Source organism: Thalassophryne amazonica, chromosome 17 (assembly GCF_902500255.1).
Source record: "Thalassophryne amazonica chromosome 17, fThaAma1.1, whole genome shotgun sequence".
NCBI lineage: Eukaryota > Metazoa > Chordata > Actinopteri > Batrachoidiformes > Batrachoididae > Thalassophryne > Thalassophryne amazonica.
The window spans coordinates 75,277,009-75,290,289 of record NC_047119.1 but is presented as its reverse complement, the minus strand read 5'-3'; the positions used below and the strand labels follow the sequence as shown (position 1 = coordinate 75,290,289).

General features: G+C 44.0%; 1 protein-coding gene across 1 annotated transcript in view; it reads right to left on the bottom strand.

Annotated features, from left to right (window-relative positions):
• helq (helicase, POLQ like) overlaps positions 1-13,281 on the bottom strand; it is a 167,878-nt gene that overhangs the window by 108,430 nt on the left and 46,167 nt on the right. Inside the window, exons 2-3 of the mRNA XM_034191848.1 lie at positions 10,589-11,210; positions 10,321-10,499 (exon numbers count right to left, since the gene is read on the bottom strand). Coding sequence (XP_034047739.1) covers positions 10,321-10,499; positions 10,589-11,210 — 801 coding nt within the window. The remainder of the gene's footprint in view (positions 1-10,320; positions 10,500-10,588; positions 11,211-13,281) is intronic.

Below are 13,281 nucleotides of genomic sequence, written 5' to 3'. Positions count from 1 at the left end.
ATTAAGTAATATTTATTTAACAGTGAATATAGTTTTGACTATTTGACTTTTACTTCTTACAGAAGTTTTTTTTTCTTTTCAAATTGTTTATGCACAAATGACACCAGAGCAACCTGGCAATAAATTCAATTCTGATTCAAGTAGAAAATTGTGGATGTCCTGAACTGACTGAAGGCATTTTTGATTGATCAGAAATGAACAGATATGAATATGGACCGGTTGTCTGCCTGAGTGGTTGCTGTCCAGGACCCAAGGTGGTACTGAGGTGTCTGGGATGCGGCAAAGTGCAGAAACCAGCTCATGCTCCCAGACTTGACTTGACATAGAATAAATTAAAGCAGAGTCGATAAATCAGTGAGCATTCCCTTGTTGTGTGGGCCGCTGAAGAGAAGGTACTGCTGGCCCACCACCACCAGAGGGCGCCCTGCTTGGAGTGCGGGCTCCAGGCACAAGAGGGCGCCAGACCTAGAAGAAGTGACAGCTGTCATTCATTCCCTGCACCAGCTGTCACTCGTTCATCATCATCACACCATAAAAGCCGGACTGCAACTCCACCTCCTCGCCGAGAAATCGACTACCAATACCAAGGTAATTTCTCTGCTGCCTGACACTGTGTGTGTTTAACCTGAACTTCTATTTGCAGCCGTTTTCCTGGAGTGTTTCCTTATCTGGAGGATTGGCGTTTGGTGTGACAGCGACGGCTTCACCTCACACCCCATCTCAGATAAGTGGTTGACCAGGAGCTGCACGAGTGTGTGTGATTTGGAGGTGGAGGTGCTCCCTCCTAACTGTGTTTGAACTGTGAATTACTGAGTGTGCGGACTCACACTCACACATCATATCTCTGCTTTCTGCCAGCAGTACCAGGGTCGACAGCCGAAGACAGAGGCCACCTGGGGACTCGGGACTTGGCGGCTCCGGTGTTCTTCAGACCGTTGGTGGTGGAAGCCGTGTGGGACGCGGCTTCTCTCTCGTCAGGGGTCTTCTATCTTCGAGCCTGCCCACACGTCACCTGGTGTTAATTGACTGTGAAGATTACTGTACGTTTCATTGTGTAATATCACAACATTAAATTGTTACCTTTTGGCTTACTCATTGTCCGTTCATTTGCGCCCCCTGTTGTGGGTCCGTGCTACGACACCTTCCCAACATCCCTCTCACAGTTTCATATCCGCGATGCTAGCAGAGCGAGCAGCCTGTGTCCGTTATCACTCACTGACAAAGTCAGACCGCGCAACTTTTAAGAACATATTTCAAGCTCCTTTGCTTCAAATACACACCAAGTCTGTTTCTGATCGATGGCATGAGTCATTCCATCTCAAATCAACAAATCTTCTAAGAAAATTTTCTTACATGACCTCCTCTGATTTCTTTCAAACTTTTTTTGTAGCTTTACTAATATAAGAATAGATACTTTGTAACGTTAAAGCTTCATGAGATGGCTAATTTCAAGGTTACAAAATGTTAAAATCTTAAATTTCCTACTTGGAAATTGGCATTTTAGGTAGAAAGGTCTATTTTGGTAAGTTGCAGCTCCACAATTAGTGATGGTCAGGGCTTAAAAGTGTTATGTGGAACCTTTTAATATAGGATTGTAAAGAGTTTTTTTTTTAAGTGAATCTATTCATTTGTCGGTGTTTAAATGAAGTACTAATACATGGTGAAAATGGCCATTGTTAAAGTTTAAAGTATTTTTTTCATGGTTTTCAATAAATAATCAAGAATTAACTTGACAAAACTTTTAAAATGACTTAAAAGTTCTTTAAAACTGATTTCATCGGTCTACAAATTTTATGAAGTCTGCTTCAGAAATAGAATGTGCAATCAACCATTTCAAACATCACTTTCATTCTCAGTGGTCCAAAATGAGTAAAGTGTGACTACATTTATTTCAGAAGCATTTCGACTGTAGACCAGTGTTTTGTTTTGTTTTTTCAAACAGCTTGCTTCTCTCTTTGACACTCAAATGAATGATTTTTATGATGCTGATTACAAAATAGCTCATATTTGATCACACAACAGGGGATGTGGGAAAGGTAGTAGAGGGACCAAATTCTGCACGTGGAACAGTTTACAACAAATTTAGCAGTGGCTGAAGTATGGATGTTGTTCCCAGAATCCATCATCTGTTTTACCTCTAAAAACAAGATGATTTACAGACATAGGGCCTTGAGGTCTAGGGCCTTATGGGGCTCCAGAATCCAAATTAAATTTTCATCTCCTGATACATTTTCAACATCTCCTGGAAGAAGAAATCTCAAAATTATTGCATATTTAAATGATCCTAGATTTAACCTTTCATTTGAACCGTCAATGATCATGTTGAAATAACAGAATATGACATGGAAGTAGGGCCTGGAATGATTTTCCTTTTAATTGTAAACCAAATTATGCATTAACTCAGAACAATTAAACTACATGAAATTCATGAAAACTGAAAAGACTGTTAAAGTATTTCAAAAACCACAGCTAAAGCGTGTAGAATATTTTAAAAATCATGGTAAAATATCAATAACATACCTTATAGTAAAAAGCCACATATTCTTGGGTAAATTCCTTGTAAATCCACTAAAAGCCAGTGTCTGTTTTCCCATGAAAAAAATCTACATTAATAAAAAGTCATTTACATTGTTGTGTAAATTCATGTAGCCTAAATTCATTGAAAGCCACAATGTCTTTGTTTTTTCAATGAAAGAAAGTCTAGATTAATGAAAGAAAAAAAAAGGCACATAATCTTTTCTGAAATCCCGTTTGAACAGCACAAATGTTTATTTTCCACAGAGAGAGAAAAAATTCTTACCTGTTCACTTTTCCCGTTTATCTTTCAGGTGTGTTGATGAAGCCAGCAACAATTCCACGGATTCTTGTCCTTATCAGACTTTTTCAAACCGTCTTTCTCACCATCTTCACTCTGTCTGATGTCGCTCCATGACACAGACATTCTGCAAATTCTTCTTTTAAAAACTTGAAAGTTCTAAATGTTTGCGATGTCCACATGCTACATTTAGCTAAGCTTCACACAGGAGCCACACAGTGTCACCGCAGCAATCAACCAGTCCCACTTTACGACAACTGTCGTAACAGCCAGGCTTTGAGTGGCATTTATTCTCCTCGAAACTCCGCGGATCCGAGGAAACTGATTTGTATCACACAGATCAGTGTCCACGGACTTATAAAACTTGCATGATGTCGTAAAAAAAGAATGCTTTGCGATAAGCATTTTAAAAACTCAGTAACGATCACGATTAAAGCGTAAAACACTAACACCCCGCACCCTCTCCATGATGAAATCTGTGGAATCCCGCGGATCCACGGAGTTTTCACAGCCCTGGTGACAAAGATGAAGTTGCGCCGGGGCTGGATCTTTCAACAAGACAACAACCCTAAACACTGCTCAAAATCTACTAAGGCATTCATGCAGAGGAACAAGTACAATGTTCTAAGCGGGCTGTCCATGCTCGGAAACCAACAAACCTGACATGTTTTGTAAAGAATGGTCCAAAATACCTTCAACCACAATCCAGCTTTATTTGCCATCAAATATGCCTCCATAAAACTCAAAATATAATTGGAAATGAAATAAAAGGGCTCCATCGGGTGCTCGAGGGTTCATGGGAGTTTGCCCAACCAGTCCACGTGTTTTGTGGATCTGGAGAAGGCGTTCGACCGTGTCCCTCGGGGCACCCTGTGGGGGTGCTCTGGGAGTACGGGGTCCTTTGCTAAGGGCTATCCGGTCCCTGTACGACCGCAGCAGGAGCTTGGTTCACATTGCCGGTAGTAAGTCAAACCTGTTTCTAGTACACGTTGGCCTCCACCAGGGCTGCCCTTTGTCACCGGTTCTGTTCATGATTTTTATGGACAGAATTTCTAGGCGCAGCCAGGGTGTAGAGGGGGTCTGGTTTGGGAACCACAGAATCTCGTCTCTGCTGTTTGCGGACGATGTGGTTCTGTTAGCTTCGTCAAATCAGGACCTTCAGCGTGCACTGGGGCGGTTTGCAACCGAGTGTGAAGCGTCCTGGATGAAAATCAGCACCTCAAAATCCGAGGCCATGGTTCTCGACCAGAAAAAGGTGCTTTGCCCTCTTCAGGTCGGTGAAGTGTCCTTGCCTCAAGTGGAGGAGTTTAAGTATCTCGAGGTCTTGTTCACGAGTGAGGGACGGATGGAGCGTGAGATCGATAGATGGATCGGTGCAGAATCTACAGTGATGCGGTCGCTGTATCGGACCGTCGTGGTGAAGAGAGAGCTGAGTAGGGGGGCAAAGCTCTCGATTTACCGATCAATCTACGTTCCGATCCTCACCTATGGTCATGAGATTTGGCTCATGACCGAAAGAACGAGATCGCGAGTACAAGCGGCTGAGATGAGTTTCCTCCGCAGGGTGGCTGGGCGCTCCCTTAGAGATAGGGTGAGGAGCCCGGTCACTCGGGAGGAGCTCGGAGTCGAACCGCTGCTCCTCCACATCGAAAGGAGTCAGTTGAGGTGGCTCGGGCATCTCTTCCGGATGCCCCCTGGATGCCTCGCTGGAGAAGTGTTCCAGGCACCTCCCATTGGGAGGAGGCCCCGAGGGAAGACCCAGGACATGCTGGAGGGACTACATCTCTTGGCTGGCTTGGGAACGCCTTGGGGTTCCCCCGGAGGAGCTGGGGGAGGTGTGTGTGGATCGGGAGGTCTGGGCAGCTTTGCTTGAGCTGCTGCCCCCGCGACCCGACTCCGGATAAAGCGGAAGAAAATGGATGGATGGATAAAAAGGCAAATTCAGGAATTTTTAATGTGCAGAATATTGAGTATTTCTAACTTTCAAAAGCTTTTTTGTATGCAAATGGTATATATACTCAACAAAAATATAAACACAACAATTTTGGTTTTGCTCCCATTTTGTATGAGATGAACTCAAAGATCTAAAACTTTTTCCACATACACAATATCTCCATTTCCCTCAAATATTGTTCACAAACCAGTCTAAATCTGTGATAGTGAGCACTTCTCCTTTGCTGAGATAATCCATCCCACCTCACAGGTGTGCCATATCAAGATGCTGATTAAACCACCATTTGCCTCATGTAGTGCAACTCATCTCCTTCGCATAGAGTTGATCAGGTTGTCAATTGTGGCCTGTGGAATGTTGGTCCACTCCTCTTCAATGGCTGTGCGAAGTTGCTGGATATTGGCAGGAACTGGTACACGCTGTAGTATACGCCGGTCCAGAGCATCCCAAACATGCTCAATGGGTGACATGTCCAGTGAGTATGCCGGCCATGCAAGAACTGGGACATTTTCAGCTTCCAAGAACTGTGTACAGATCCTTGCAACATGGGGCCGTGCATTATCCTGCTGCAACATGAGGTGATGTTCTTGGATGTATGGCACAACAATGGGCCTCAGGATCTCGTCACGGTATCTCTGTGCATTCAAAATGCCATCAATAAAATGCACCTGTGTTCTTCATCCATAACAGATGCCTGCCCATACTATAACCCCACCGCCACCATGGGCCACTCGATCCACAACACTGACATCAGAAAACCGCTCACCCACACGACACCACACACGCTGTCTGCCATCTGCCCTGGACAGTGTGAACCGGGATTCATCCGTGAAGAGAACACCTCTCCAACGTGCCAAACACCAGCAAATGTGAGCATTTGCCCACTCAAGTCGGTTACGACGACGAACTGGAGTCAGGTCGAGACCCCGATGAGGACGACGAGCATGCAGATGAGCTTCCCTGAGACGGTTTCTGACAGTTTGTGCAGAAATTCTTTGGTTATGCAAACCGATTGTTTCAGCAGTTGTCCGAGTGGCTGGTCTCAGACGATCTTGGAGGTGAACATGCTGGATGACGAGGTCCTGGGCTGGTGTGGTTACACGTGGTCTGCGGTTGTGAGGCTGGTTGGATGTACTGCCAAATTCTCTGAAACGCCTTTGGAGACGGCTTATGGTAGAGAAATGAACATTCAATACATGAGCAACAGCTCTGGTTGACATTCCTGCTGTCAGCATGCCAATTGCATGCTCCCTCAAATCTTGCGACATCTGTGGCATTGTGCTGTGTGATAAAACTGCACCTTTCAGAGTGGCCTTTTATTGTGGACAGTCTAAGGCACACCTGTGCACTAATCATGGTGTCTAATCAGCATCTTGATATGGCACACCTGTGAGGTGGGATGGATTATCTCAGCAAAGGAGAAGTGCTCACTATCACAGATTTAGACTGGTTTGTGAACAATATTTCAGGGAAATGGTGATATTGTGTATGTGGAAAAAGTTTTAGATCTTTGAGTTCATCTCATACAAAATGGGAGCAAAACCAAAAGTGTTGTGTTTATATTTTTGTTGAGTATATTTTAGGTGGAAAAAAACTGATTTAACCCTGTAGATATATTAATAATGCCCTAATAAATACATTTAGAACCATTAACCAGCCTGGGACGCCGGTGAGGGTGGTTGTATCTCCTCCTCTCTCCTCTACTTCTGCTCCAACCTTCAAAGTCTCTACTCTGAATTCTTCAAACTATATTGGATTAACCATGAGAGGCTACTGACAATTTTTTCAACAAGGAAATCAGGGCTGGGGGGGACTGGGGGGGATATCAAATCTATCATTTTGCTCTAAAATTCTGGGAAAAAGTGGCTTCACGGCAGCTTGTGGACTATCTTACTGAGAATATCTCTTTGAGCCACTTAAGTCTGCTTTTAGAAATATCATTCCACAGACACGGCTCTCACTAAAGTGGTGAATGATCTTCTGCTTACAATGGATTCAGACACCACTACGGTTCTGTGCTGTTAGATCTCAGTGCTGCATTTTATACAGTGGATCATCATACTATACTTGATAGGCTGGAAAACCATTTTAGAATTACTGGGAGGGCCCTTGCATGGTTGACGTCATACCTGACCAGTCATTCTCACTGTGTTTTGTACAGTAACACTACCTCTAACCTTAGTGACATGAAATTTGGGGTTCCACAGGGGTCTGTCTTGGGTCCCCTGATTTTCTCCCTTTATATAGCACCCCTTGGGCAAATACTGCGGCGTTTTGGGATTACCTTTCACTGCTATGCTGATGATACTAAGTTATACATGCCGATAACTGCTGGCAATCTCATCCAGATAAAATCTTTAGAAGATTGCTTTGCATCAGTGAGAAGCTGGGTGCCTAGAAACTTCCTACTTTTAAACTATGATAAGACTGAAATGATGGTTCCTGGTCCAGTGAGACATCGGCATCAATTTGACCAGCTAATGCTTTGCCTAGGCTCGTGTGTCATACATCACACTGACAAAGTGAGGAGCCTTGGAGTAATTTTTGATCCTACGTTGTCCTTTGACCTCCACATTAGAATATTACAAGGACTACTTTCTTCCACCTGCAAAATATAGCTAAGATTCGTCCCATCCTGTCTATGGCTGATGCTGAGACCCTGATCCATGTGTTTATCTCTTCTAGATTGGACTACTGCAATGTTCTATTTTCTGGTTTACCGCCATCCAAGCAGTAGGGTTCTCCAATTGGTTCAAAGTGCTGCTGCCAGACTTTTAACACGAAAAGAAACTTCGACCACATTACACCCATTTTGGCGTCTCTTCACTGGGGTACAGGGGGCCCCTAAACAGAAGCCCCCTGTACACCACCAACCCGTTCACATTTCTAACCGTTTTTCCCCGCTCTGCAACACACCCGCCGAGGAACAAACTCTGGTTATTGGCGACTCTGTTTTGAGAAATGTGAAGTTAGCGACACCAGCAACCATAGTCAATGTCTTCCGGGGGCCAGAGCAGGCGACACTGAAGGAAATTTGAAACTGCTGGCTCAGGCTAAGCGTAAATTTGGTAAGATTGTAATTCACGTCGGCAGTAATGACACCCCGGTTACGCCAATCGGAGGTCACTAAAATTAACATTGAATCGGTGTGTAACTTTGCAAAAACAATGTCGGACTCTGTTGTTTTCTCTGGGCCCCTCCCCAATCAGACCGGGAGTGACATGTTTAGCCGCATGTTCTCCTTGAATTGCTGGCTGTCTGAGTGGTGTCCAAAAAATGAGGTAATAATTGGCTAAGTTTCTGGGGAAAACCTGGTCTTGTTAGGAGAGACGGCATCCATCCCACTTTGGATGGAGCAGCTCTCATCTCTAGAAATCTGGCCAATTTTATTAAACCCTCCAAATCGTGAGTATCCAGGGTTGGGACCAGGAAGCAGAGTTGTAGTCTTACACACCTCTCTGCAGCTTCTCTCCCCCTGCCATCCCCCCAATACCCCATCCCCGTAGAGACGGTGCCTGCTCCCAGACCACCAATAACCAGTAAAAATCTATTTAAGCATAAAAAATTCAAAAAGAAAATAATATAGCACCTTCAACTGCACCACAGACTAAAACAGTTAAATGTGGTTTATTAAACATTAGGTCTCTCTCTTCTAAGTCCCTGTTAGTAAATGATATAATAATTGATCAACATATTGATTTATTCTACCTTACAGAAACCTGGTTAGAGCAGGATGAATGTGTTAATTTAAATGAGTCAACACCCCCGAGTCACACTAACTGTCAGAATGCTCGAAGCACGGGTCGAGGAGGAGGATTAGCAGCAATCTTCCACTCCAGCTTATTAATTAATCAAAGACCCAGACAGAGTTTTAATTCATTTGAAAGCTTGACTCTTAGTCTTGTCCATCCAAATTGGAAGTCTCAAAAACCAGTTTTATTTGTTGTTATCTATCGTCCACCTGGTCGTTACTGTTAGTTTCTCTGTGAATTTTCAGACTTTTTTGTCTGACTTAGTGCTTAGCTCAGATAAGATAATTATAGTGCGTGATTTTAACACCCACATAGATGCTGAGAATGACAGCCTCAACACTGCATTTAATCTATTATTAGACTCAGTTGGCTTTGCTCAAAATGTAAATGAGCCCACCCACCACTTTAACCACACTTTAGATCTTGTTCTGAGATATGGCATAGAAATTGAAGACTTAACAGTATTCCCTAAAAACCCCTTTTGTCTGATCATTTCTTAATACCATTTACATTTACTTTAATGGACTACCCAGCAGTGGGGAATAAGTTTCATTACAGTAGAAGTCTTTCGGAAAGATCTGTAACTAGGTTTAAGGATACGATTCCTTCTTTGTTATGTTCTTCAAAGCCATATACCAACACAGTGCAGAGTAGCTACCTAAACTCTGTGAGTGAGATAGATTATCTCGTCAATAGCTTTACATCCTCACTGAGCACAACTTTGGATGCTGTAGCTCCTCTGAAAAAAGAGAGCCTTAAATCAGAAGTGCCTGACTCCGTGGTATAACCCACAAACTCGCAGCTTAAGCAGATAACCCGTAAGCTGGAGAGGAATGGTGTCTCACTAATTTAGAAGATCTTCATTTAGCCTGGAAAAAGAGTGTTGCTCTGTAAAAAAGCCCTCCGTAAAGCTAGGACATCTTACTATTCATCACTAACTGAAGAAAATAAGAACAGCCCTAGGTTTCTTTTCAGCACTGTAGCCAGGCTGACAAAGAGTCAGAGCTCTATTGAGCCGAGTATTCCTTTAACTTTAACTAGTAATGACTTCATGACTTTCTTTGCAAATAAAATTTTAACTATTAGAGAAAAAATTATTCATAACCATCCCAAAGACATATCTTTATGTTCGGCTGCTTTCAGTAATGCTGGTATTTGGTTAGACTCTTTCTCTCAGATTGTTCTGTCTGAGTTACTTTCATTAGTCACTTCCTCCAAACCATCAATGTCTATTAGACCCCATTCCTACCAGGCTGCTCAAGGAAGCCCTACCATTAATTAATGCTTCGATCTTAAATATGATCAATCTATCTTTATTAGTTGGCTATTTACCACATGCTTTTAAGGTGGCAGTAAGTAAAGCATTACTTAAAAAGCCATCACTTGACCCAGCTATCTTAGCTAATTATAGACCAATCTCCAACCTTCCTTTTCGCTCAAAAATCCTTGAAAGGGTAGTTGTAAAACAGCTAACTGATCATCTGCAGAGGAATGGTCTATTTGAAGAGTTTCAGTCAGGTTTCATAATTCATCATAGTACAGAAACAGCATTAGTGAAGGTTACAAATGATCTTATGACCTCAGACAGTGGACTCATCTCTGTGCTCGTCCTGTTAGACCTCAGTGCAGCTTTTGATACTGTTGACCATAAAAGTTTTATTACAGAGATTAGAGCATGCCATAGGTATTAAAGGCACTGCACTGGTTTGAATCATATTTATCTAATAAATTACAATTTGTTCATGTAAATGGGGAATCTTCTTCATAGACTAAGGTTCTCTGTGAACTGGATGGAGCTGTACCTTCTCTTGGACCAGGGATATGTAGGGTAAAATAAAGAGACAGTCCTTTCTCCTGCACAGCAGTTCTCTGAGGATGAGGATCTCAGCGACCAGGGTTTTGCCTCCACTGGTTGGAAGGGAGTAGATCAGATTCTTCCGTTGCTGGATGCTGTCCAGGTTCAAACACGTCTCCTGCCAATCTGAAAAACAGAACATTCCATGTGGCATGCTATGATTATTTTATGTCTCTCTACACTGATGTAAGGCTAAAAAATGAAGTCTGCTTCACCATAGAGACTCTGGATTCCTCGATGTTTGCACAGAAGATCCTTCACTTCAGAGGGAAGCCCAAAAAAAGGCCCAAGGTCTGTCGTCTCTGTGGATACAGTTTCCATGGCCTGCATGGCGACATGGAGTTCTTCAGAAACTACAGCTTCTTTCAGCTTTACTGTCCGTGAAAAACAAGCGGGAGCTGCTGCATTGACCAGCATGGTTCTCTTCAGCTGCTCCGCTACGCTTCTCCTGGCTTTGGGAAAATGAAATGCCTCACCTTCAACGACCTTTTCAATTTCAATATCCACAGTCTTTTCAGAGGTCCTACACGGTGTCGATGTTTTAACACTGTCGAGCCTGGCTGGAAAAACATTTTGACCTTCAACCTGTGGGGCTGGCAATTCCTCACAGGCTGCATTTCTGAGGTCTTCCAAGACCAATTCAGTAAGAAGTTCCTTTCTACAGAAACAATCAGCTGCTGCACGGACAGCTGTGAAATCAGCACCTCCAGGATTGTCAAGATCAGCACCTGGACCCTGATGTTCATGTAGTTCTGCACTGTCCAGCTGTGCCAGCACAGAGCTGCTTTCCAGGATACTGTCATAGTCTCCAAACAGGTCCTCAGCGTCACTGCAGTACTGTAACAACACAACATTACCATGAAAAATACTGTCCTAGTCTCCAAACAGGTCCTCAGAGTCACTGCAGTACTGTAACAACACAACATTACCATGAAAAATACTGTCATAGGCTTGCTGTTGGCGCGCGAGGTTTAAGCTAGGATTCGTTGTTTTCGGTAAAGTGCTTTTCGGGGGCAGCGGTTTTTTGGCCGTCAGAGTGCGCGAGAAGCTGTGTCTTCTTTCTTTTTGTGCGTGTGTGTGTGCTGTATGTGCAGGGGTGGTGGCCAAGTGGTTAATGCGCTTGGTTTCAGTTCAGAAGGTTACGGGTTCAAATCCCACCCCTGCCACATAACTCCATGTAATGAGGAGTTGCGTCAGGAAGGGCATCCGGCGTAAAACCTGTGCCAATTAAACATGCAGATCCACCTTGGATTTGCTGTGGCGACCCCGAGTGCAAACAAGGGAGCAGCCAAAGGGACTTACTTTTGTGTGTGCTGTATATCTGTTGTACATGTTCCGGGTGCGGGGTCCGGGGGAGTAGGTGTGGGGCGCCAGCCGACGGCCTGTACATGTCCGGTACACGGTGCTTCTGCTCCTCTCTGGCTGTTGTACCAGGGATTAGTTGTGTTGGAGTCTGTTTTGGTGCATGGATGTTGATTCAGAGGAGGACGGGGGAAGTGGGCAGGGTTGGGAAAAAGCGGAAAGAGGGAAACATGGTCATTCTCGGGAGAAGGAGAGAGACAGGGTGGTGAAAATGTTGAGAGCTGCAGTGGAATTTCAGGTCATTTTCAAGTTGAAAGACCAGGTGGGAGGATGGTTTAGTGGCACGAATCCACTTAAAGCTGCCAAGTCTCTGAGGTGTGTTGGGGAAGGATTTGATGCTCAGATCCTGTCTAATGGAGTGATGCTGCTGCTGCGTAGAAACATGGATCAAGCAGGGAGAGCAATGAAAGTTAAGACAATGTTGGGGAAGAAGGTGGAAGTGGTCGTTCCTGCAGACAGAAACGTGTTGAAAGGTGTCATTTATGGAGTATCAGAGGAAGAAATTAAGAAAAATATAAGAGGGGAAACAGCAACAGATGTAAAGCGGTTGAAATCCAAGGAAGGTGGACCCAGAAATACCCCGGTGTCGATTACTTTTGATGGCAGTCCTCCTCCTGCACGTGTCTTTAGAGGATGTTTGTCTTTTCCTCCTCTGCGGTGCTTCAAGTGCCAGAGATTTGTTCATGTGGCAGCTTCCTGTAGGGGGACCAGGCGTTGTGCTACATGTGGTAAAGATCATGACGTCCTGAAATGTGAGGAATTGGCTTCTAAGTGCTGCAACTGTGGAGGAGATCATCTGGTTTCCAGTAAAGAGTGTGGTCAGTCTTTGAAAGAGAAACAAGTTCAGGAGGTCAGAGATCAGCATAAAATCTATTTTGCAGAAGCATTAAAGAACATGGAAAAGTTGGGGTCCTCAGGCCCTGTGGGGAGAACGCCTGTAGGTGATCCCATGATGCCCAGGCAGCAACTTCCTCATCTTCTCTCTCAGTAGGAAACTGTGATGAACAAGGAGGTTCTTCACCTACATTTATGGTTGACGTGAGCTATGGTGCTCGGGACAAGATGTCCAGATCTGATGTTATTAAGTTTGTGTCTGAAGCAGCAGTGAGGTTTCGGGGAGTGAAGGATCCCCCCCAGTCACTGCATGACTACATGAGGGCCAATCAGGAGCCCATAGGTCAGAGGTCAACCATTCAGCCTGAGAGAGGGGATGAGGAGGGGGAAGACATGGATGATGGTCCTCTCCTTGAAGATATTGATGATGTTTAATTTCCTCATGATGTTTTACATCCCCCAATGGAACACAAGGAGTCACAAGGAGTTATAGCTAACAGACAGGAATTTAAGAAATTAATCCGTGACTTTGAAATTAAGCCTGATTTTTTTTTATGTGTTCAGGAAACATGGTTAAAGCCTCACCTGGATTTTGCTGTTCCAGGATACGTATGTCTGCACAAAGAAGGTCTGATCAACCAGGTGGTGGGTGTGCAACTTTTGTTAAATTAGGGATCCAGTGGAAAGTCTGTGAGCTTGAACTTTCTCTTGA